The 26,650-nt window shown below is 39.3% G+C and overlaps 1 protein-coding gene across 13 annotated transcripts in view; it reads left to right on the forward strand.

Annotated features, from left to right (window-relative positions):
- TLN2 (talin 2) overlaps positions 1-26,650 on the forward strand; it is a 421,358-nt gene that overhangs the window by 244,035 nt on the left and 150,673 nt on the right. For all 13 annotated transcript variants that reach the window (XM_032417152.1, XM_032417158.1, XM_032417149.1 and 10 more), the window contains 5 exons: positions 4,466-4,529; positions 5,565-5,669; positions 21,487-21,642; positions 25,194-25,295; positions 26,210-26,286. In XM_032417152.1, coding sequence (XP_032273043.1) covers positions 4,466-4,529; positions 5,565-5,669; positions 21,487-21,642; positions 25,194-25,295; positions 26,210-26,286 — 504 coding nt within the window. The remainder of the gene's footprint in view (positions 1-4,465; positions 4,530-5,564; positions 5,670-21,486; positions 21,643-25,193; positions 25,296-26,209; positions 26,287-26,650) is intronic.

Here is a 26,650-nt window from a genome sequence, read left to right on the forward strand (position 1 = left end):
ATTCTTGCCATTAATGCCGAACATCTTCTGCCCCTGGCTGGCCTCTGGACCCTGCTCTCTGGAATTCTTCTAGTAACAGTTGTTGTTGCGAGGGGTTTGGCATGGGTCTCTTTTTGGATGCTTTTGGTTACCTTAGCCAGGTCCCCCTTGGTTGGTAGCACAGCGGCTACTGTCCAGGGGCCCACTCGTGATGCATTTTCTCGCTTTGGTTTTCAGTGTGCTTTGGGGGGAAACCTGAAACACCTGTGTTGTTAGGTGGGTCTCCTCTTGCTCTGGGAGGTCGGAGGCTCCTGGCACTGACAAGTCCTGTGACCTCAGCTAACTAACTTCTCTGTGACTCAGATTTTTTTGTGACCTTGGTGCCTTCCAGTGACCAATCACGTTTTTGTCCGTGAGGTTGCTTAATGATAGTCATAACATGCAGTGGCCCGCTGCTTAGATATTTCTTAGACTCTACCCCTCCTGACCCTCCCGAGAAATCCAGATTGTTCTGCTACTAGATCCCTGAAATTCCAGAAAATGTGCTTACAACTTTTGTCGATGGAAGTAGTTTGCAGGCTGATCAGACTTCATTATTCAAGTGTGAATGTAGCCAGAATCTGGCCTCACCCTACCTCCCCTCTACTTTTTTTGCTGGAGTATTTTAAAGCAAATTCCAGGCAGCATATTATTTCATCTATAAGTACTTCAGTATGGTTTTCTGACAAATAAAAATTAAAAAAAAATTTCTAAACCTGTACAACCGCAAATCTATCCTAACACCTAATAAAATTAACAACAATTCTGTAATGCCGTCTAATACCCAGTCTTTGCTAAATTTCCCCCCGGTGTCTCAAAAGTACTGTTTTTACTTAATATCAGGATTTAAGCAAGGCCTACAAATTTTATTTGGTTCATAAGGTTTTTTTTAAGAAAAGTTTTATTGAGATGCAGTGCACATGCCATATGTACAATTCAGTGTTTTTTGGTGTATTCACAAGATTGTGCAACCATCACACAATCTGATTTTAGAGCACTTTTATCCCTCCTGATACAAGCTTGTGTGTATTAGCAGCCACTCCTCAGTAACCCCACACCCATCCCTAGCCTATGCAAGCACTGATCCTAGCTATCTCTATAGATTTGCCTATTCTGGACATTTCCTATAAATGGAATCATACAATTTGTGGTCTCTTTTGATGGGCTTCTTTCACTCAGCACAGTGTTTCCATATTGGAGTTTATATCCTGTGTCATTCCTTTTTATTGCCGAGTAATGTTCTATTGTATGGATCAACTACATTTGACTTATCCATTCATCAGTTGATTGGACATTTAAGTTGTCTCTACCTTTTGGCTATTAGGAATACTACTATGAACATTCATGTACAAATGTTTGGACATGTTTTCATTTTTCCTGGTTACATACTTAGGAGTAAAATTGCTGTTTAATGCTTTGAGGAACTATCATGTTGTTTTCAACAGCAGCTATACCATTTTATATTCCCACCAGCAATGCGTGATGACTCCAATTTCTCCATATCCTTGCAAACACTTGTTCATCTTTTTTTATTGTAGCCACCTTAGCGGGTGTATGGTATCGTATTATAATATTTTTTTATTTCCCTGATGGCTACTGAAGTTAGGCATATATTCATATGCTTTTGGCCAATTGTGTATCTTCTTCAGAAAAATGTTTTTACAGATCCCCTCCCCATTTTTTAATTGGGTTGTCTTTTCATTGTTAAGTTGTGAAAGTTCTTCCATATTCAGAATACAAGTCCCTTATCAAATACTTAATTTGCAATATTTTCTCCCATCCTTTGGGCTGCTTATTCATTTTCTTGGTCATGTCACTTGGAGTTCCAAATTTTTTATTCTGATGTAGTCCTACTTATTTTTTCTTTGCTGTGTGTGCTTTTGGTATTGAATCTTAAGTGTTGCCCTGACTCAAGGCCATAAAGGTTTATTCCTATATTCTAAAAGTTTTACGGTTTTAGCTTAAATGTGGGTCTCTGATCCATTTTGAGTTAATTTTTGCGTTTGGTGTGAAGTAGAGGATCCAACTTCACTGTTTTGTTCATGGATATCCAATTGTCTCAGCGCCATTTGTTAAAAAGACTATTCTTTTCCCATTGAAAACCCATTCCCTTTGCTGAAAATCAACTGGCTGTAAAGGTTAATTTCTAGACTCTTGATTCTATTACACTGACCTATTATTATATCCATTCTCCACTGTCTTTATTACTGTAGCTTGGTAGTAAATATGTTTTTTGAAACTCTATTAATCTATTACTGTGTCCTCTTTTTCACCTCTACCACCAAGCTATTGGTGAGGCACCTGGGTTATTTTTATAGAATTGCCCTAGTTGGCATTGGGCTGATTATATCCTGGTGGTGTCTTCCATGTCTCTTTTTGTAAACTAATATTTAGATCTAGCATCTTAGTTAAATTCAGTTTAAATTATATATTATTCTTTATTGCCAAAAATACTTCCTGGATAGTGCTGTGTACTTCCTGTTGCATCAGTTAGGCATGTGTTGTCTGCTTATCCCACTTTTATTAATAATAAAATTGATTAAGTGGGTTTGAATCAGACTGAACTATCTACTATAAAGTTCTCCATTAACTTGTCACTTGTTGGTTTTAGCAGCCATCTGGCATGTTTTGATCTATCGTTTATTTCATTAGGAGCTATAAAATGTGATTTTGGACTCCTTTTATTCCTTTTTTGTTTGTTAGCTTTGTTACTTTGTGTTAATCAGTTTTCAGTAGGAGTTGGTGCCCTAGCCACCTGTTAAGGTGACCAATGATTATTTTAAAGGATCTTTATGGGATTTTTATATATCTGTTTTTTTACCCATTGTGGTCATCATTCTTTGGCACTGTAATTGCCCCATCACATGAAATTAACTATATGATCTGTAGGATTTGCTTGGAAATAATCCAGTGCAGGCGATGAGGTGAAGGAGTAGATGAGTCAGGAATGGCCGTGAATGGATGGTGGGTTCTTATATTGTTCGATCTTTTCCTTTGTGTAAGGTTTTAAAAATCATCCTGATTTTGGCCAGTGGTTACCCCTTGATGTCAGTCCAATGTCATTTTGATAGATTCTTTGATCTCGGGCATAAGAAGCCCCAAGAACATTTAATACATTTCCTGCCCCAGAGTTAGAATCAGTCACTTCTCCAGGGATCCCTGATTCCTTTTAGTGGGAACTAGTATTTGGAGGCTACCTGACCGAGGCCCCGGCAGTGCCACCAGATGGTCCTTGCCCTTAGCTTCCTCAGTGGACACACTAAAAACTGTTTTCCAGAAAATGAATGAATCAGACATTTAGATCAGTATCTCCAATTCAAATGAAAGACTACAGGGTTTTCATTTAACTTTTTTTTTTTTGCTTTATTTTAATCTATTTCGTGCTAAAAAGTTTGGTTTCTAACACCTAACATAATTACTCATTTATTTTATCCTAATTATATATGACATCCTACTTCTATATAATGTAATAATGTAATTTTATAGTGTGTGTGTATTTATGTGTTTAGAGGGGAGAGGGTATAGCTTTAAAATAATGTTATCAATATTTAATATGTCTTCCATGGTTCACTTTATCTTTAAAACATATCTCACTAGGGATGTATAGTCAAAAGACGGTTTTTCAAAGTTATTTGAAATCATTTTTCTTCCTATGGTTATGCTATCAACTTGATACACTGTTAAGTTCATTTATTTCAGTTTGCTTTAGATTTTTAGGTGTTGAATTTTTCCCCTCTTTGTAATTTCAAGTGGTTCTAAAGTGGTAACTGTAATGCAAGGGATATCCAGAGGTTTCATTTCCATCCTTGTTCCCTTCGCCCTGTTTCCCTTCTTCCCATAGAGAATCATTTTAATTAGTACTAGATGTATGTTTGTATTGTTTTAAAAATACATATATTTTTCAAAGATTTACTTATGTATTTTAGAGAGAGGCAGCGCACGTGTAAGAGTAGGGGGGTGGGCAGAGGGAGAGAGAGTCTTCAAGCAGACTCCCCACTGAGCACAGAGCCCAACGCGGGGCTCAATCTCGACCCATGAGATCATGACCTGAGCCGAAACCAAGAATCAGATGCTTAACTGACTGAGCCACCCTGGCACCCCTAAAAATATGTATTAACCATATAAAATGAAAAGCACTCTCCTCCCTTTATCACAAAGGATAGCATACTCTACACTCTTGCACCCTTTGCTCTGGCACTTTACAATGTATCATGGAAATTCTTTCTTTTTTAACTTTGTTAGTTTGATCCTTTGTATCAGACTGGTTTTATATTTGTGTCCTATTTAAGTGTATATTATGAGATATGGCAGTCTGTTCTTAATTGTCCCATAAAATACTGGCAAGTTAGTGACTTCATGGAGTTGTACAAAAAAAGTCTCTTTTTTTTTTCCTTCTCATCATACAATAAATGGCTTATTATTATTTTTTTGTTGTTCTCTCTCTCAGCCTAAAGGAATTCCTGCCCAAAGAATACATCAAGCAGAGAGGAGCTGAAAAGAGAATATTTCAGGTATTGGAAATGTACAGAACTTTATTATTCTCCTCACTCCCTAGCCTCATCTATTAGCATGAGAGGGGCCTCTGCACATGATAGTTTAGTACCCCATACATGTACTCTGCTTATATAATAAATGATTAGTGACTCAAGAGTAAAGAAGCTGACAGTTCTACTTTGGGCAGATTTATTATCTTAATCCATACCTTCCTGCTAAAGGTTACTTAGTCCTTCTGAGAAAAATGTGCCTACATTTAATTTCAAAGGCATTATCTTGATAGTGTCGAAACAAAGTGATTTGCTCTTAAAATGCACTGAAGAAGCAGCTACAAGTAGCTTCTTTGTCCTGATATTTGTTTTTTGAAGCTTAGAATTTGGAAACTGGTGTCTTTTTAAAATTCAGGGTTTTTTCCATAAACGTCGGAGAGTTTTCTCTTCCAGGCAAACCGTAAGAAAAGCCCTATCATCAACTTTGCCATAAAACAATCACTCCAGTGAATCCAAAATATTAAAGTCTTCTTCGGTATTGAAATGTAAATATAAGTTGAAGTAGAAATTTCGTCTGTGTAAAATGCACACAGTCTTGTTTCCAAGCACTCTGATGTGCAGGCATCTATATATTCTGCTCTTTGGAAAACCATATATTTTGGGTGGATGTTAGAATGATACCTCTCCTGGAGAACATTATTTTAGCTCTACTAAATGAATCTACTCATTGGTTCTGAACCTTTGGGGATATGGAGTTCTTCCAAAAAGTCGATTACACTTTGGACCCTGGTGTGCCATGCTACACGGCATGAATTGTTGCCTGTAGGTGTAAAATCTGTAGGGAGTTTGGGCTCCAGTTGCCATTAAGAAGCCCTGCATTCGAGCTTTCTCTGTGCTCTGATCCTCGGTCAGCTGGTACGTGGGTCACAGAGGGGTCTCCAACACAAACGTCAGTGATTGATCATTCATAGCAACTTTATGTGCCATACATTGTAACCGCCTCTACCGAGTCCACGTGCTGGCAGAGCTGCAATAACCAGCCCTTGCTGCTGTCACTTGTAGGAGCATAAGAACTGTGGAGAGATGAGCGAAATAGAAGCCAAGGTCAAGTATGTCAAACTCGCCCGATCCCTCCGGACGTATGGTGTGTCCTTTTTTCTGGTGAAGGTAAGTAGGGCAGGGCGTAGGGTGCAGAGGGGGTTTGCTGGCGAGCTTGCTTCGTTGTCCCGACACCCCTAGCATATGCAGAGGTAGCATCCGGCCAGTGGTCACCTGAGTCTAGCCCATGAGACAGACACGAAGTGTGTAAGCCAAAAGGCTAGTGAGTGAGCCTGGCTGCCCGTGGGCCTCCAGGCACTCGTGTCTTGTCCTGGCACGGTCGCTGCTGTAAAGTCACTGAAGGAGTACATTTATGTCTACTTGTCACTTCGCTCTGAAAATGTTTCACTTAAGATTACTAAGAGTGCCCTGGTCTAAGTGAAGGTTGTTGATAACTGCATATACCAAATTGAATGAATGTAGTAAATACGGTACTTACTTTGTATACTTCCAGGTGGGCTTTGGGATTTTCTGTGGCCTTCAGATCTGATTTCATGGGAATTGTTTGCCTTCCTACTAGGAGGAAAGAGGTGGGTCTTTGAAATTCAAGACTGAGGCCCTCGATGGGTGTGTTCTTAGGTGGACTGATTAGCGCTCTCATTGGCTTCTTTCCTTTGTACCTCCTGACCTCACATACTCTATTTTAGTCATCTCACTAATAGGTTTCATTGATTTCCACTTGTTTTGCTGTGACTCTTGGCTTCCTACCTCTTGACCTTGGCCCTGGAAGAAAACTCCACCATGTGAAGTTTCTCATGTTTTTTAAAGCAGAGGAGAATGTTATCAACTGTGCTCAGCTGCCCCCAGGGACAGAAGTCCCAAGGCCAGAGTTGGGGTGCTTTAAGAAGCTTGCTTTCCTCACTGCTAAAGAGAACTAGAGAAGAAGAAAGTTACACTGTCCTCTTGGATGTTTGGGGGTAGAGATGTTTTTCTTGACTCTACTCATTGGAGAAAGCTGCTTCATTTGGGCTGAGGAGCAACAAAGATGTTACACTGAAGAAGGGGATACACTTCGTGCTGATGAGTTACTTAAACCAGACAGCTCTTGGTTTTACACCCAAAAATGCTGGGCCCTTGCAAATGATGAAAGCATAGGTGAATCACTTTGTTTTTCAGAAAATCATTTAGAAGTTGAATTTTTTCACATTTGGTGTGAGCTTTAAACTATCAGTGAATTTTTGAATGGGGCTGATGCCTTGTAGGTATAAATGACTCCATTTCCCTGGAATGACTCTGCTGCCCTAGCTGAGGTGAGCCCGTCTGAACTGTAGTCACCTGCTTTCATCACCCTAGCTCCCCCACCATCACCATGAGCAGATGGTGAGATCTGCTTGTTTTAGAAGTAAAAGCTGCTTTTCATTTATTATTCTGAAGAACAGTAGATGGCAGATGAGTTCCAATACCTCATAGGGACAACAATGAAACAAATTTTGAGCATGTCCAATGCTTTGGTCTCAGTTTCCATGTTTTCTTGAGTTTTTCTATAGTCCTTCATGTATGAAATTCATCTCTTATATTCATATTGTTTTCCATTAATACCATCACACTTGGATGTGCATATAGGTCAGTAAATTTAGGAAAATATGTAGCACACAGAAAACTACATGAAATTAGGAAGAACACTTGAACATCAAGGTCCAGAAAAAATAAAATGTTCTCCAAGGCTAATTTATGGCCTGAGAAAAATTTGTCTACGGCTAGTAGGATAATTCAAGGTAGAGCACAAGTCTTCTGGTTATTGCAAGGTCTTGTAGATTTGATTAAATGAAAACTTCTTTTACAAAAGTATTTAAGGCAAAATAAGAAAGTAATGGAAATTTCCTTCTTCCCTCCCTCTCTGCCTTCCTTTCTCCTTTTCTTCTTTTCATGTCTTTATTTTTTTTTTTTTTAACTTACATGTCTTTGAAGAAAGACCAGGATCAACTTTCATATACATGTTAGGTATTCAGATTTTGGTTTTCTTTAGTTTTATTTTTTGTCACTTTATGAAAGTGAGCACACTGCCCACTTTAGTTTTTTGCTCAGTGGTCATATTTATGTACATTTTATTTTAGAATTTGTTTTGATAGGGGTACCTGGCTGGCTCATTTGGTTGAGCATCTGACTCTTGACCTCAACTTAGGTTGTGATCTCAGCTCCAGGCTGGGCTAGAGCCTGCTTAGGATTCTCTGTCTCCCTCTCCCTCTGCCCCGCCCCCTCCACTCATGTACACACATGCTTGCTCTCTTAAAAATGAAAATTGATTGTGATAAATAGTTTGCATGACTGCCGTTTGCCCTATTTTCAAAGTAGTACAATGAGAATTCAGGAGTAATTTAATACTATGGATTAATGAACCTCGTAAATCAGATCATTAGGTCAAATAACATGGTCTCATATACAGTGAATTATCTGGAAAAGAAAGAAAACAATTCCATTTACATAGTATCAAAAACAATAAATTACTTAGGAATAAATTTAACCAAGGAAGTAAGATCTATACACTAAAAACTTTAAGACACTGGTGAAAGAAATTAAAGACAATACAAATAAATGGAAAGATATCCCATGTTCATGGATTGGAAATGTTAATATTATTAAATAGTCCATTCACTTAGCATAATTTTCAGCCTACAGATCTCTGTACATGCTATAACAATATGTAGTCATTTTAATTTTTAGATTTATTTTTAAATTGAGTAAATTGGTCAAGTAAATGTATAAGACATATGTCAACAACATGAAATAACATTTGCGTGTATAGATAAGCACAACCATTTAGAATATATGATGAAAAGAGATCCTATACGGAATAGCAGACACACACAAAAATTGTATGGCTAAGGGATAGTAAGATTTTTGAAGGTATAAATAACAGATTTCTCTAGAACCCCAACCTAAAAATACCATTAAGTTGTGAAGGAGTTTCATTGGCATCATTTAGGAATTTAAAAGTGAGTGATTCTAAAAAAAAAAAAAAAAAAAAAAGTGAGTGATTCTAGCTTCTCATTCAGTACTTATACAGGCTGTTAGAAATTTAAGTCAATGAAATTATAACTTATGAAACATTTAGGTATTGATGTTGAACACACTTAATCATACCACATGGCCTTAGGATTAATCATAGATATTCTTAGAGTAGTTAGATATATTTACAGGTGCTTCTATCATATTTTCTTCTATATCCATGAACATGTTGACCTAATATTCAGAGCATTATACTTTGTTGTTGTAAAAAAAAAAAAAGTGCTTGGGTATTGGAGTCAGGAAGATTGGCCTGGCATCCAGGATGGCAACATACCCCTATGTGGGAAACAGCAGAAACTCGTATGACTTTCAGAGACATCCATAGCCTCCCTCAGCCTCAGTTTCTTCATCTGAAAAATTGGAGCGATAATGCCTTACAGAGCTCTAGTGAAGATTAGGTGAGATAATATATGTAAAGAAATGTAATGCCTGGGGGGCGCCTGGGTGGCTCAGTCAATTAAGCGTCTGCCTTCCGCTCAGGTCGTGATCTCAGAGTCCTGGGATTGAGCCCTGCATTGGGTTCCCTGCTCACAGGAAACCTGCTTCTCCCTCTCTTCCCTGCTTGTGCTCTCAATTGCTCTCTCTCTCTCTCTGTCTCTCTCAAATAAATAAATAAAATCTTAAAAAAATATGTAGTGCCTGGAAAGTAAGAATATTTGATAAATTTTAGATTATCCCTAAACCCTTCCCACATCTCCGTAATCCCTGGCAACTGAGTCTTCCAACTTGTAATTGGCTTTTATCACCCATGATGTACATACAGCAAGAGTTGGCAAACTTCTCTAGTAAGGTGTCAAATGGTGTCTTAGGCTTTGCAGGCCATACTGTTCATCTCTGCCCAAGTGGCCTGAAAGCAACCATAGGTAATATGTAAATGAATGAGCATGGTTACGTTCCTGTAGAGCTTTATTTATGGGCTCTGAAATTTCAATTTCAGATAATTTTCACATGTCACATAGTATTATTCCTCTTGTGGATTTCTTTTTTCCCCCAACTGCTTAAAAATGGAATATTCACTCTTAGCTCTCAGGCCATAAAAAAGCAGGCAAAAAGCTGGGGTTATAGCACTGGCTGTAGTTTGCTGACTCTGATGTAGAGAATGTCTATAAGCCATTTAATGAATACACAGGGAACAGCTTTATGTGGCAGTATTTTCAGTGGCTAAGAACATAAGCTTTGAAAAGAAACACCTAGATTTGGATTCTGGTTTGCCACTTAGTTTTACCTTAGATAAGTTACTTTACCTTCTAGAAGTCTATGCATGTTTGCTCACCTGTAAAATTGTGCCTTTTTATGAGGTTTAAATTAGATAATAGAGAAAAGGGGACTGTGGCATGTAAGATCTTAATGAATGGAAGCTGTAAATGTCCACAGTCTTCCTCTTATATTGGCTTCTTTTGCGTTTTATCTTGATACACTAATCAAAACCCCCTAAGCAATGGTAAGCCATTTCCCGTGACCTGCAAAGGATCTTGTTTCATTCCAGGAAATTCTTTTTTTTTTTTTTTAAAGATTTTATTTATTTGTTAACAGAGAGAGAGACCGCAAGAGAGGGAACACAAGCAGGGAGAGTGGGAGAGGGAGAAGCAGGCTTCCCGCCGAGCAGGGAGCCCGATGCGGCACTCGATCCCAGGACCCTGGGATCATGACCTGAGCCGAAGGCAGACGCTTAACGACTGAGCCACCCAGGCGCCCTCATTCCAGGAAATTCTTGTGTAAACCTTCTTTCTCATTTATAAATTTGTCTTTTAACTCTCCCTGTAACCACAGCCAGAGCTCTGAGGTGTGAGAAACCTGGGGAGCTGACACTCTTCTCCTCTTAATTATAAAAGCATCACAGGGGGGCATTTGGAGCCTCTCAGAATTGTGAGTTAAGTTGAATAGATGACCAGTTGTTAGAGAAAAATGACTAATGAACAGGATCTTTAACACCGTTTTGCTTTTTTTTTTTTTTAAGTTTTATTTATTTAAGCAATCTCTACACCCAGCGTGGGGCTTGAACTCACGACCCCCAGATCAAGAGCCACATGCTCCTGGGAATGAGCCAGCCGGGCGCCCCTGACACCATTTTGCTCTTCAGCAGCCATCCCTTTCTGCCATGCCCCTAAAAGAAATAAGTGTACTGATAATACAGCAAAGCACACAAGCCCGCACTTTGGGACCAAGCCAGGGTAGAATTGTAGTGAGCACAGCTGGATCACAGGCTTAGGCCACGTCGAAGTTAGGGGCCTAGAGCCAGAGCCTGCCAAAGCATACCGCACTTGCATCCCTTCACTCACTCACTTCTAAATCTCCCATGTAGGACACAGGTGATGTAAGAATCAGCCAGTCTCCACACCAGTGAGAAGAGCTGGAAGAAGAGCAGGCTTGACTACAGCCAGCCACCAGTTTTTTTGTTTTTTATATTTATTTATTTAAATTCCATTAGCCAACATATAGTATATCATTAGTTTTTGATGTGGCGTTCGGTGATTCATTAGTTGCATTTAACACCCAGTGCTCATCACATCGCGTGCCCTCCTTAATGCCCATCACCCGGCTACCCCATCCCCATACCCCCTTCACCTTCTGCAGCCCTCAGTTTGCTTCCCAGAGTCAGGAGTCTGTCATGGTTTGAAGCCAGAGTAATGGCTGAGATGTGCTTGAAAGGAGGGGTGGGGCTTGTTAATGAACCCTGCCTCCTGTTGGTAGAATGCATTCATTCTCTGGCCTCTAGGTTACGCAAGCTCAAGACATCTTCCAAACAAAACCAACCTAATGAGGACCACCTAGAGAGAAATTTCTACAGAACAGCGGCAGCTACAATGTCTGTGTGTGTGTCTGTGCTTGAGAGACAGGACTTCACGGGGCCTGCCTTGCCTGCTTGCTTCACTCGTGTCTGTTGCTGAAGTCGGCAAGGCTGGGTGTAGGGTGGACTGAGATGTGTGGGATAAGGGGAGAAGGAGGAAGCCTCTCCCAACATGCAGGCCCTACCGCTGTGGGTCTAAGGCAGGTCTCCATGGGGAAGAACCAGGGTGGCTAGCCCTGAGCTGAACCTTTCACTCTTTTAACTTTCTCCAGCTGCTCTGCATTTTGGGGGTAGGCCCTGAAATCATTTGATCCCCTTGACAGTGGTCTCTGTTGCTAGGTTTCAGCATATTCTGCGTTTCTTCTGTCCCCCGTCCCTAATCCTGATCTTCCGATGGAATGCCCACTGTAAATTGTTAGCATGTTCCCTGTGACTCCCTCACCTGTGTCCAGAATGAGCTCAGCAAGAGCCGGGGCAGTCTGTCATAATTCAGTGTTCCCTCACCCCAAAGCCCCTTGCCCGCTGGGAGGTGCAGATGGAAAAGGCTGAAGGCAACAGCTGCAAATCATATTTTATTTCAGATCCCCTTCCGGGTGCCAGCAGCTGGGCCCGTGCCAAGCCTGGGTGGTTAATGGCCTAGAACCTCTTCGCCTAAAGGTCTGTGTGGCTCCTGAAGACAAGTTGGACTACCTGGCATTGTCCAGCCTGCATCGATTTCACCCCTTGCGGAACCGGCCTCTCTTTACAAAGAATCTGTCTCTTCTCAGTGGTTTCTTTAAGGCCTGGGAGGTTCTTCCACTGCCATATTCCCCTTGTCAGACGCCCACGCAGATTCCCGATCCTGTTCTCTCCTCCTCCTGGGAGGAAGCTGGAGGTGTGCCCTGACCTTCACCGTCGGATGGCTTATGAATTGCCCATGGGGGCCAGCGGTGATTTCTGTGTTCTCTGACTGCTTTCCCCAGAGTAGGGTACACGGTGGGAGACAGTCTGCTTTTGAAGTCAGAGACGTTTTCGAGCTGCTCAGATTTGTGTTCCAGTCATGGCTTTACCGCTCACTACTGTTTGCCTTGGATGAGTTGCTGGTCTCTCCATTTGCAAAATGATACCAACATTTGAGGGATGCTCTGAAAATTAGTAGGTGATATTTATTAAGTACCTAGCACATTTGTGTTATTTTAAAATTGCCTATCCCCTTGTATACGTTCATATTTGTGTGTGCTAATTTGTATGTATTCCTCTGAGAATAATGATTTAGGCATTGTAGGTTTCAACGAATATTTGGGAAGATTTTTTTTCCTGATAACAATAGGAATAGTTTTGTTGTTGTTCTTGTTGTTGTTTTTTGTAGAGAAGGAGAGAAAGAGAAAAAAGGGGAGGGGGCAGAGGGAGAGGGAGAGATAGAATCTTAAGCAGGTTCCACACCCAGCACAGAGCCTGACTCGGGGTTCAATCTCACAGCCGTGAGATCATGACCGAAACCAAGAATTGGATGCTTTAACTGCCTGAGCCACCCAGGCACCCCAGAAATAGATTTTTTAAGTGAAATTTGGGGAATAAGGAAAAGCACAAGAAAATAATACAAATCACTTGAGATGATCATTATCACCATTTTATCATGTAATGAAACTTTTATTTTTAAAAATTTGTTTTGAATTTTATTTAAAAATTTTACTTTTAAAATTTTATTTCATGTAGGGTTAAGCTATACAGATGGCTTTTATTTTATGCTACATTGCAAATTTGTTGCCGTGAATCCAATTGTTTTCCAATCATAGGGTTTTTAATGGTTCTAGAAAGTCTGTTACTTGGGTATACCCTAATTTACTTAAGAACTCCCCTGTCCTTGAAAATTTTGGTTGTTTCCAGTTTTTCACTATGACAAACTGTAGTTACACATAATCTTCTCACACATTTAGAACTTCTTTTTGAGTAACTTTTTTTTTATTAAAATTCAATTAGCCAACATGTAGTACATCATTAGTTTCAGATGTAGTGTTCAATAATTCATCAGTTGCATATAAACACCCAGTGCTCATCACTTCATGTGCCCTCCTTAATGCCCATTTGAATAACTTTCTAAAAACAAGCTGTGTCAAAAGGGGGAACATTTTTATTGTTTTTATTTTCATTTTTTTAAAGATTTTATTTACTTATTTGAGAGAGAGGGAGAGCACAGAGAGAGAGGGAGAGGGAGAAGCAGACTCCCTGCTGAGCAGAGAGCCCGATGTGGGACATGATCCAGGACCCTGGGATCACGACCTGAGCTGAAGGCAGACGCTTAACCAACTGAGTTGTCCAGGCACCCAAAAGGGGGGACATTTTTATAGCTTTGGATCAGTATTGACGCATTTTCTTCCATAAATGTTTTGCCACATTAAATTCCCATCCATAGTGATCCTCTTTCATACCTTCTTCAATTCTGAGTATTAATTAAGAAAAACTCTCCATTTTATTAAGTGAAAATCTAATTGCTTGCTTTTTACTTGTTGTTTTTTCCTTCTTGTTTTAATTTTTTTTCCTTAAGTTTTTATTTTAATCACCTGGTGTTAATCACAATAAGGGCATTCTTTCATCTTCATCACCTATTTTCACCTGTCCTCCCACCCATCTCCCCTCTGGTAACCATCAATTTGTTCTCTATAGTTAAAAGTCTGTTTCTTGGTTTGTCTCTTTTTTCCCCCCTTTTGCCCATTTGTTTTGTTTCTTAAATTCCACATAGGAGTGAAATCATATGGTATTTGTCTTCCTCTGACAGACTTATTTCACTTAACATAATACTCTAGTTCCATCCTGCAAATGGCAAGATTTTGTTGCTTTTTATGGCTGAAAAATATTCCATTTGTGTGTTTATATATATATATATATTTATATATATATATATATGTATATGTGTATACACGACATCCTCTTTTTTTTTTTTTTAAAGATTTTATTTTATTTATTTGAGAGAGAGACTGAGATAGAGAGAGCATGAGAGGGGGGAGGGTCAGAGGCAGAGGGAGAAGCAGACTCCCTGCTGAGCAGGGACCCCGATGTGGGACTCGATTCCGGGACTCCAGGATCATGACCTGAGCCGAAGACAGTCACTTAACCAACTGAGCCACCCAGGCGCCCCACATGACATCCTCTTTATCCATTCATCAGTTGATGGACACTTGGGCTGTTGCCATATCTAGGCTTTGGAAATAATGCTGCTATAAATGTAGGTGTATATGTAGCCCTTTGAATTAGTGTTTTTGTATTCTTTGGGTAAATACCCAGTAGTGCAATTGCTGGATCTTAGGGTAGTTCTATTTTTAAATTTTTGAGGAATCTCCATACTGTTTTCCACGGTGGCTGCACCAATTTGCATTCCCAGCAACAGTGCAAGAGGGTTATTTTTTCTCCACATCCTTGCCAGCACCTGTTGTTTCTTGTGTTTTTGATTTTAACCATTCTGACTGGTGTGAGGTGATATTTTCATTGTAGTTTTGATTTGCTTTGGTTGATGAGCATCTTTTCATGTGTCTGTTGGCCATCTGTATGTCTTCTTTGGGGAACTCTCTGTTCATGTCTTCTGCCCATTTTTTAACTGGATTATTTGTTTTTTGGTTGTTCAGTTTTATAAGTTCTTTTTATATTTTGGATACTAACCCTTTATCAGATATGTCACTTGCAAATATCTTCGCCCATTCCATGGATTGTCTTTTAGTTTTGTTGATTGTTTCCTTTGCTGTGCAGAAGCTTTTTATTTTGCTGTAGTCCCAGTAGTTTATTGTTGCTTTTGTTTCCCTTGCCTCAGGGGAATATCTAGAAAAAAGTTACTACGGCCAATGTCAGAGAAATTATTGCCTGTGCTGTCTTCTAGAATTTTTATGGTTTAAGTCTCACATTTAGGTCTTTAATCCATTGTGAATTGATTTTTGTGTATGTGTAAGAAAGTGGTCTAGTTTCATTCTTTGGCATGTTGCTGCCCAGTTTTCCCAACACCATTTATTGAAGAGACTGTGTTTTTCCCATTGGATATTCTTTCCTGCTTTGTTGAAGATTAGTTGACCATATAATTGTGGGCTTATTTCTGGATTTTCTGTTCTATTCCATTGATTTATGTGTCTGTTTTTATGCCAGTACCATACTGTTTTAGTTACTACAGCTTTGTAATATAACTTGAAGTTCAGAATTGTGATTCTTCCAGCTTAGCTTTGCTTTGGGTATTTGGGGTGTTGTGTGGTTCCATACAAATTTTAGGATTATTTGTTCTAGCTCTAAAAAATCCTGTTGGTATTTTGGTAGGGATTGCATTGAATGTATAGACAGCTTTGGGTAGTATAGACATTTTAACAATATCCCTTCTTCCAACCCATGAGCATGGAATGTCTTTCCATTTCTTTGTGTCTTCAATTTGTTTCATCAGTGTTTTACAGTTTTCAGAATATAGGTCTTTCACCTCTTTGGTTAGGTTTATTCCTAGGTATTTTACTATTTTTGGTGCAACTGTAAATGAGATTGTTTTCTTAATTTCTCTTTTACTGCTTCATTATTGGTATAGAGAAATGCAATGGATTTCTGTACATTGAATTTATCAGTTCTAGCAGTTTTTGCTAGAGTCTTTCAGGTTTTCTATGACAGATGACATGAGTATCATGTCGTCTGCAAATAGTGAAAGTTTTACTTCTTCCTTACCAGTTTAGGTGCTTTTTATTTCCTTTTGTTGTCTGATTGCTGTGGCTAGTACTGGCTAGGACTTCTAGTACATGTTGAATAAAAGTGATGAGGGTGGACATCCTTGTCTTGTTCCTGACCCTAGGGGAAATTCTTTTATTTTTTTCCCATTGAGGATGACATTAGCTGTGGGCTTTTCATCTATGGCCTTTATTATGTTGAGATATGTTCCCTCTGAACCTATTTTGATGAGGGTTTTTATCATGAATGGATGTCGTATTTTATCACATGCTTTTTCTGCATCTGATGAAATGATCATGTGGTTCTTACCCTTTCTTTATTGACGTGATGTATCATGTTAATTGATTTGCGATTACTGAACCACTCCTTGCAGCCCAGGAATAAATCCCACTTGGTGTCAGGGAATTTTTGTAATGTATTGTTGGTTTTGGTTTGCTAACATTTTGTTGAGGATTTTTGCATCAGTGTTCATCAGAGATATATGTTATTTCTCCTTTCTCGTTTGTGATTTTATTTATTTGGGTCCTTTCTCCATTTTTCTTGATAAATCTGGCTAGCGGTTTATCAATTTTATTGATTTTTTTCAAAGAACCAGCTCCTGGTTTCATTGATTTGTTCTATTTTTTGTTTCTGTATCATTTATTTCTGCTTTAATCTTTGTTATTTCCTTCCTTCTGCTGGTTTTAGGGTTTGTTTCTTTTTCTTTTTCTAGCTCCTTCAGGTGTAAGGGTTAGGCTATTTGAGACTTTTCTTGCTTCTTAAGATACTCCTGTATGCTTCCCTCTTAGAACCACTTTTGCTGCATACCAGAGATTTTGAACCATTGTATTTTCATTTTCATTTGCTTCCATGTACATTTTTATTTCTTCTTTAATTTCCTGGCTGATCTATTCATTGTTTACTAGTATGTTCTTTAATCTCCATGTATTTGTGGTCTTTCCAGAGTTTTTCTTGTGGTTGACTCTAAGTTTCACAGCATTGTGGTCAGAAAAGATGCATGGTTTGACTTCGATCTTCTTGAACTTGTTGAGACTTGTTCTGTGGCCAAATATGTGCCCTATTCTGGAGAATGTTCCATGTGCCCTTGAAAAGAATGTGTATTCTGCTGTTTTAGGATGGAATATTATGAATTTATCTGTTAAATCCATCTGGCCCAGTGGGTTGTTCAAAGCCATTGTTTTCTTGTTGATTTTCTGGTTAGGTGATGTGTCCACTGATGTAAATGGGGTGTTAAAGTCTCCTACTGTTATTATCAATTAGTTCCTTTATGTTTGTTATTAACTGTTTTGTGTATTTGGGTGCTCCTATGTTGGTTGCATAAATATTTATAATTGTTATATCTTTTTTTTTTAAAAGATTTTATTTATTTGACAGAGAGAAAGATAGCAAGAGCAGGAACACAAGCAGGGAAAGTAGGGGAGGGAGAAGCAGGCTTCCCGCTGAGCAGGGAGCCCGACGTGGGGCTCGATCCAAGGACCCTGGGATCATGACCTGAGCCGAAGGCAGACACTTAACGACTGAGCCAGCCAGGAGCCCCTAATTGTTAGATCTTCTTGTTGGATTGTTCCCCATATTATTATGCAGTCTCCTTCTTTGTCTCTTTTAACAGCCTTTGTTTTAAAGTCTATTTTGTCTGATATAAGTATTGGTACTCTGGCTTTCTTTTGACATCCATTTGCATGGTAAATGATTCTTCATCCTCTCTTTCAATCTGCAAGTGTCTTGAGGTCTAAAAGGAGTCTCTTGTAGGCAGCATATAGATGTCTATTGTTTTTTTTATTCATTCTGTCACCCCATGTCTTTTGATTGGAGCATTTAGTCCATTTTCACTCAAGGTAATTCTTAACAGGTTTGTATTTATTGCCATTTTATCACTTGTTTTGGGGTTGTTTCTGAAGATTTTCTCTGATCCTTTCTTATCTTCAATTCTTTGCTGCTTTTCTTTTCTTTGGTGATACATTTGAATTTCTTTCTCTTTATTCTTTGCATATTTATTAGTGGTTTTTGATTTGTGGTTACCATTAGATTTGTATAAAACCTCTTCTGCATATAGCTGTCTATATTAAATTAATGGTCATTTAAGTTTGAACCCATTCTTTACTCTTCTCCTTCCCACGTTTTAGGTATATGGTGTCCTACTTCACATACTTTTATTTTGTAAGTTCCTTGACTGATTTTTACAGAAATACTCATTTTTAATGCTTTTGTGTTTCCTGCCTTCATACTGTCATTTTTGGTCTTTCATTTCCACTCAAAGAATCCTTTTTAATATTTCTTGCAGGGCTAATTTAGTGATCATGAACTCCTTTATTTTTTGTTGGTCTGTGAAGCTCTTTATTCTCCTTCTATTCTGAATGATAATCTTGCTGGATAGAGCATTCTTGGCTGTAGGTTTTTTCTACTCAGCACTTTGAATATATCATGTCACTCCTTTCTGGCTTGGAAAGTTTCTGCTGAAAAATCTGCAGGTTTCCTTTGTATGTAACCCTCTTCTTTTGTCTTGCTGCTTTTAATATTTTTTTCTTTATTGCTGTATTTTGCCATTTTAATTATAATACGTCTTGGTGTGGATCTGCTTTTGTTGATTTTGTTGGGGGTTCTCTCTTCCTCCTGGATCTGTGTATCTGTGTCCTTCCCCCAAGAGTAGGGAAGTTTTCAGCTATTATTTCTTCAAATAAATTCTCTGCCCTCTTTTCTATTTTTCTGGGACTCCTGTAATATGAATGTTATTATGTTTGATGGAGTCACTGAGTTCCCTAAGTCTGTTCTCATTTTGCATAATTATTTTTCCTCTCTTTTGTTCAGTTCAATTACTTTCCATTACTCTGTCTTCTAGGTCATTAATTCATTCCTCTGCTTCTTCCAGCCTGCTATTCATTCCATCAAGCTTATTCTCATTTTGTTTATTGAGCCCTTGATCTCTGCTATATTAGTCTTCATCTCTTTGTTAATGATCTTACTGATATTGTCCACTCTTTTCTCATGTCCACTGAGTATCTTTATGCTCATTGCTTTAAATTCTCTGGCTATGGCCTTGTCCTGTTCTTTCATTTGGGACAAATTGTTCTGTCTTCTCATTTTATCTGTCTCTGGGTGTTAGGAATGTCAGCTGTGTCTCCTATTCTTGAGGGTAATGGCTTTATGAAGAAGAGGTCCTGTAGTGCTCTGCATTATAGTGTCCTCTGTTCCCTAGGGCCTGGTGCTTCCAAGAGTGTCTCCAATGTGTGCTGTGTGCACTCTGCGGTTGGGTCCTAGCCACTTTATCCTACAGGCCAGTAGTCTGCAGAGGCTGTCTGCTGGTTGTGGGCAGTTTTTGGTCCTTTGCATGAGTGTGGTATGTTTTAACTAGGTGTGCTCTAATTTGCTTGTTAAATGACACCTGTCGGGGCGCCTGGGTGGCTCAGTCGTTAAGCATCTGCCTTCGGCTCGGGTCGTGATCCCAGGGTCCTGGGTTCGAGCCCCGCATCGGGCTCCCTGCTCAGCGGGAGGCTTGCTTCTCCCTCTCCCACTCCCCCTGCTTGTGTTCCCTCTCTCGCTGTGTCTCTGTCAAATAAATAAATAAGATCTTTAAAAAAATTTTTAAAAAAATGACAGCTGTCACCACCACCACCAGAACCAAGGCCCTGCAAAACTCCCGGGTCAGGAGATGTGGTATGGTTAGGGTTTTGCATCTGTCTTCTGGGGGCAAGGGACCTACTCTCCTGGGTCCGAAGCAAGTGTTACTATGAAGGGTGGTTCCACCAATGTGTGGGGCGTGTGGGGGGAGGGAGCTGGGCTTGCTGTAAGCAAGTTAGGTAGCAAGTGTTGATGCTACACTGTTCCCACAGGTGGCACTGTGCTTATGCTGAGCGTCATGGGAGGGAAATGGTATCAGCCAGCTCTTTTGTTTCCATAGGCGTCTCTTTATGAACACTGCCTCTCTGGGATGTGCTCTGAGATGAGCAGCTAACTTCCCCACTGTGTACCCCAGCTATTTCCATGCTGTATGTCCATGTCCTTTTTGCCATGCCTTCCCTCCAAGATCAGCCCCAGTGCCCTTGAGACTCTTCCATCCACTCCCATTGACCTTTAAAGCTCCAGGCTTTAAGCTCCACTGGTTACAAGAACTCATGAAATTTGGCCCCTTTCTCTTTCCAAGGCAATTGCTATGGGGATTCTTTTTCCCCACGTGGTCCCCTGTGTGCTAGTCTGTCTCTAACCCTTCTCTGCAGTCACCCCTCCCTCCCTAGCACAGTGACCATCATCTGTTTCTCTCCCAACCTGCATCTCCACACCTCCTACCTTCTTTTTTTGTGGCCTCTTCTCTACCTTTAGTTGTGGAGTTTGTTCTGCCAGTCTTCAAGTGAATTTTGGGGGTATTTATGATGATCTGATAGTTATCTACTTCTATTTGTGGGATGAGGCAAGCCTAGGGTCCTCCTACTCCACTGCTATCTTCTCCTTGCTCCCCCTCAAATGAAAGGCTGCTTCATTATTGTAAACACATTTTCTGTTTGTGTTCTTTGCCAGTTAACTTTTGTCGATCTATGGTAAACTTCCACACATACAGTATATAAAGTCACTATCGTAATTGTTTTAAGTATTTATCCCTAGTCATTTGCTTAATTTTGTTTACAGTGAGGTTTCTTTCTTTTTCTCCTATTTTCCCTGTTTTTCAGATGTATCAAAGTCTATGTAGTTAAAGATGTTGATCTTTCCCTTTATAAATTTTCTTTATTTTGGTGTTTGTGCTTAAAAGTCATTTCCCTCCCAGGAATCACAAAAATATCCACCTATAAATTCTTTGTAAGTTATTAATCTCTCTTAAATTTGTTTTGGCATGAGTGTGAGGTAGGGATCCATTATTTTAATAGGCATGATTACTATTAAATTATTAAAGCTAATCATAAAAGGCTTTTCAGAGTCAGTAGATATACATAAAAATACCAAAACAATTCAAATGGAAATATATTTGGGAGATTTTTAAAAAAAGGTCTGTGTCTCTTTTATTGAGAAGATTCTACTTTGGCAGAGTTTTAGTTAATTCTAAATAGCTAACATGCCGTATTTAAATTTGCACATTAAACTTTTTTTGTTATTCACTGAGTTGGCTACTGGAAGTGATAATATTTGGAATTCACCTTAATTTCTATTTCTCTGGATCACAGTCCATTTTTGGAGCAACATGCCCTCCTAAACAGCGTCTCTTTTCAGGAATCGTGACTTTGTGGATCTTTCCAGTCTTCTGATGTCCCTGTTTTAGCTTCCATGTCTTTAGTTTAGTGAGTCATTCACCTAGTCCCAAAACCCTGGTTTTCCAGTAGTCCTACCTATTTTGAAACATAGTATATGTAGATGACCTCAGGTAAGACATCATGAGATCTCTGATGACTTGGCAAAATCAGATGTATTCAGAAGAAGAGCACTAACCCTCGGTATTTCCTGTTTTAGGAAAAGATGAAAGGCAAGAACAAGCTGGTGCCTCGCCTGCTGGGCATCACCAAGGACTCAGTGATGCGTGTGGATGAGAAGACCAAGGAAGTGCTGCAGGAGTGGCCACTTACCACGGTTAAGCGCTGGGCAGCCTCACCCAAAAGCTTCACCCTGGTACGGACTGGCAATGGGGAGGACCCACACGGCCTTGGGCAATACTGTGCGGTGGGAGAGAGAATACAAGCCCGATGGGTTTCCCTGGCCTTAGAGAGCAGTGTGCAGAGGGACAGATAGTGGGAGTCCACAGAGGGTGGGGACTGGTCCAGTCTTCTATGTTCCTGATGCTGTCCCTAGCATGCCCTAGAAGGAAACCTGCTAATGCTCAGAGGCTGATCAAATCCTCCCTCTTCATCTCTGCTTGTTTTAGAAGTTCCTAAGCATTGTGACATCTTGCTGAAGTGTGTTATCCCAGCCTGCCTAGAAACAGCATACTATACAGAGGAAATGGCATAGACTTTAGGGTAGTATTCAAAACCAGCTGGTCATCTCCCATTTCTGAGAGAGTTCTCTCTCCTCTCTGAGCCTTAATGTCATTAGCTTTAACATCGGAATCATAATATCTATTTCACAGAGGTGTTAAGATCAAACAAGGTGATGATGATAGAATTCTCAGTGTGAAGTACATGGAAAGTAGGGAGAATGTAGTCATCCCAGGCCTTCAGACCTCTGAATTCTTCCTCCCAACCTTAATAGTTGCTCTTAGCAGATTATAATTGTGTTATTATCTTAACTATAGCCGCATTGACACACAAGATAGCGTTGTTATTTTGTAGGGCAAGTTGAGCAACAAGAGAAATCAATGCTGAAAGTTATCCATCTCCTAGCACTCCTGAAGTGTACTAATCTCCAGGTCTAGTGAATACTTGAAATTTCAGCTTGTATCTAGGTAAGGTCTCATAATAGGGCATCAGAAAAAAAGGTATAAGGAAGGGGTTTTGGAGGGAGTATTTAGTTATCTAGTTTGATCATTGGTGGATAGACTCTTGCCAGTGGGAAGGAATCATCAGGAAATATACCTTCTTCCCTCCTGTAGTCAGTAAGAGCTCTACCTGCATGGCCCTTAAGAAGGGGTGTTCATACTTAGAGAACTGTGTTCTCCTCTTCCATCGTAGGAAGTTGTAGATAACTTGTAAAAGAGAAAAATCAAATCAATATAAACATGTTATTTAGAAATACTAGAAGAAACTGTGAAAGGGTTCAAAGTAGTTGCCTTTGGGGATAGGAGGAATGGAAAGTAAAGATAGTAATGGCTTGGGCAGGGGCCTGCTGTGTTTTTTTATGTACCTTTTAGTGCTATTGGTCTTTGAAAACTAGGTCCAAGTCCCATTTTGTTGAAAACAAAAAGTTATTTTAAAGATAAACAAGAAATAGTTATGAGTCGCAGTAACTACCTCAAGCACAAGAGAGAATGAATATTGATGTTTATTAAAGTTGGATTAAAGTTTGTAACATGTCTTATTTCTTTCCACTCTGAGCCTAAATTTAATTTCCAAGTGTTTGGAGATTCTCCTGTTGTCTTCCTATTATTCATTTTTAGTTCAGTTCTGTTATGGTTGAAGGACATACTCTGCATAATTTCAAGTCTTAGAATTTTAAGATTTGGTTTATATTACAGGATATGGTCATTCTAGGAGAATGTTTGATGAGTACTTAACAAGGGTGTTAGGTAAATGTCAGTTAGATCCTGTTAGTTGATGTTGTTCCAGTCATCTCTATCTCAACAACAGTTGTGGATTTTTCTATTTTTCCTTTCAGTTTTTACTGCATGTATTCTGAAGCTGTGTTTGGTGCTTACATGTACATTTAAGATCCCTCTGTCATCTTCATGGAGAAATTGTTTTACCATTTAGTTGTTTTGTTCCTCGTAAATTTGTTTGCTCTGAAATCTGCTTAATCTTAATAAAACCACTCATGATTTTTCAAATTAATGTTTGCATGATATATTTTTCCATCCTTTTACTTTCAACCTACCTATATTATATTTGAGACAAGTTTCTTACAGAGTACATAAAGTCGGGTTGTGCTTTCTTAAAAATCTACTTGGTCAGTCTCTTTTAATTGGCCTATTTAGACCATTTATATTTCAATCTTGATATGTTAGGGCTTAAGTCTGCCATTTTATAATATTTTTCTGTTTATCCCCTCCATTTCTTTTTCCTCTGTTTTTCTTGCCTTCTTTTGGGTTACCTTTTAGAGTTCCATTTTGATTTATTTATAATGTTTTCGAGCATATCTCTTTGCTCAGTATTCTTAGTGATCTAGATATTACCAGATATGTAAGAAATTAATTATAACCCACAGGTGTGGATGTTTACCACTTCAAGAGAAGCTTAGAAACTTCTATTTAGGACTCTTTACACTCCCCACTTTTTGAAAATAATTGTTCAAAGAACAATTTGTTGAGACTTTTTTAAATTGTATCTAGACATTATGGTTATTTAGTTAGGAGACTCTTGCTCTTACTTATACATTGAACACCATGTGAGATGGTGTTACAACTTCTACTGCAACCATAGAATATGATTAAGTAAAACTCATGAGGTGAAGGATAAGTTACTACATTTCCTTCTATTTTTTTATCTATCCCACTGTTGTTTTATTTTTAACCTTCCCAGCCTCCTGGGAAAATTTTGGTTATTACATTTTTCCTTATTATAGTTGTTATATGATTCCTTCTTCTGACTTATTTCTCCGTTGAAACCTATTTGTTTCAGGAGAATTTGTAATCTATGAAACATTTTATGATGGCTGCTTTAAAATCTTTATCAGATAATTCCAGTATCTGATTCATTTCAGTATTGGCATCAATTGATTATCTTTTCTTATTCATATCATAGTTGTTTGGCTCTTGATATGAGTAGTGACTTTTTAAAATTGTATCTAGACATTGTGATTATTTAGTTAGGAGACTCTTGCTCTTACTTAAATCTTCTGTTTTATCAGACAGTCATCTTGTTTAGATTTAGTGTAGCTTCTGGTCTCCTTTTGTGGGCTTTTCAGTGCTGTTCTGGATTGTTTCGACACTGCCAGGGTTCTCACTCAAAACTTGATGGTGCTGTTTGTGAAGGCATTCCCTTGGACCACCTGCTATTGACCCTTTTGGGATAGGCAGAAGCTACCAGGCCTGTCTTTGTTTATGCCATTGGGTGGAGGTCAGGAAGACATAGGCTTCCCGTGACCACTGTTGCACAAGAACAAGACCACTGGCCTGTCTGGGTTGTGGAGCCGGGGCTGGGGTGGCCTGGGCTTTCACTGCTCTGCAGCTACTGGTGAGCACCGGCCCAGGCTGTGGAGGTGGTTTGAGGCTCCAAGATAGATCTCCACTGGGCTTCTCCTCTCCTGGTCCTCTGGCAAAAAAGGACAGGCTTTTGAAATCCTGCCTTTTTGAGATTCTGGGTTTCAGGCACCCACCTGGGAGTAATCGGATATAAAGGAAAACCCAAGAATTCACCAGAGTGTGTTTTCTCAAGTACTATGCTCCATAGTCAATCTACCTTTCCAGCTTTCAGGGCCCTTTTACTAAATTTTAGGGTATTCAATTGTGTTTAAAGGGGAAGAGAAGGGAAAAGGGAGTCTATGCCATTTTGTTCCGGGACTAGGCCTCTTTACCTTTAAAACTGTAGATACGTGATGTAGTTATACTTCTTCTAATGCTGTTTTTTCAGGATTTTGGGGAGTATCAGGAAAGCTACTATTCAGTACAAACCACTGAAGGAGAGCAGATATCCCAGCTGATTGCAGGCTACATTGACATCATCCTCAAAAAGGTATTTCATACTGATGCAAATTGGAAAAGCTGCCTTTTTTAAAACACTGACTTAGATGCTGCTGCAACCTGGGGAAAAAAAACAACAATGACACAAAATCACCGTAATTTGAAGTACTTGATTCACTAATTTAATCTTAACATTAAGATTGCTTGAGTGTGCAGTCTTTAACCTCAAGATTCTACAAGAATTTCCATTTTAGCTGCAGTTCATATTTATATTATTACTGCCAGGTAATGAGCAGTAGTGCTTCACTTAGCTAATGAATGAGACTAGCTAACCACTCAGCATCTTCCTCTCTAGGTAGTTCTGTTAGCTTTCCAGCCTCTTTAGAAACCTAGGTTGAGGGTCTGAAAATGCTCTTCATATTTTTCATGAATTTTTTTTAAATAGGCTCCATGCCCAGCGTGGAGCCCACTCTGGGGCCTGAACTCATGACCCCAAGACCAAGACCTGAGCTGAGATCAAGAGTCACATGGTCAGCTGACTGAGGCACCCAGGTGTTCCTCGTGAATTTTTACCAAATTACCAAATTTCATGAAGTTTTAACAAATTCTTACCAAATTTAGTGGGATTATATACCATAGTGGTATACAGACTGCCAAAGACTTCAAGATACAGCCCACTGAAATAACCAAGTTCAACTAGAACATCAGTATCTGTGTCTTGATTTTAACTGTATGAAATTTAGTCGATGCAGTAATAAACACAGAAGGCATATTTCTATATTGTGTTAAACCATGTATTTATTTTATATTGTTACTTTTGTTTTTGTTCACCCATCACCTACTCCAATACAAAGAATTTTGAGTAAACCTCAACAGTTTTGCTTGTGTAGCTCCTTTTAAAAGGTATCTTAACAGTTTCTTACATCAAGACCTGCTGAGTTTCCTTTTTGTTTCATTTTACCTCAGAAACAAAGTAAAGATAGATTTGGATTAGAGGGGGATGAGGAGTCGACTATGCTGGAAGAGTCCGTTTCCCCGAAAAAGTAAGTATTTTTAAGAGCCCCAGAGAACCCGCCTTCTCACTAAATGGACAGGTTTCCTTGTGCCTACTCTGGGGTCTGTTGCCCTGAAGTCCGTCAGAAGGGGAGACAGCAGTGCATTATATAAATGAGTCTTGCTTCTCGAAAGGTGGTTTCCAGACCATCATTTTCAGGGTTGAGTATATTCTTGGGGGGGTAAGAGGCTGTGGATTTCAGGGAGACACAGAACAAAATGTAACTCCATCTTTAGACACAGTGAGTATTCGTGAATCCTGTTCTGCAGTTGCTCATTTAAATCTCCTAATGTGTGTCATTTTCATCAAAGGCTGGAGAGTGAGTTTCTGTTTAATTCTGTGACAGTGGAGGA

The sequence above is a fragment of the Phoca vitulina genome, unplaced genomic scaffold (genome assembly GCF_004348235.1).
Source record: "Phoca vitulina isolate PV1807 unplaced genomic scaffold, GSC_HSeal_1.0 scaffold20, whole genome shotgun sequence".
NCBI classification, from domain to species: domain Eukaryota; kingdom Metazoa; phylum Chordata; class Mammalia; order Carnivora; family Phocidae; genus Phoca; species Phoca vitulina.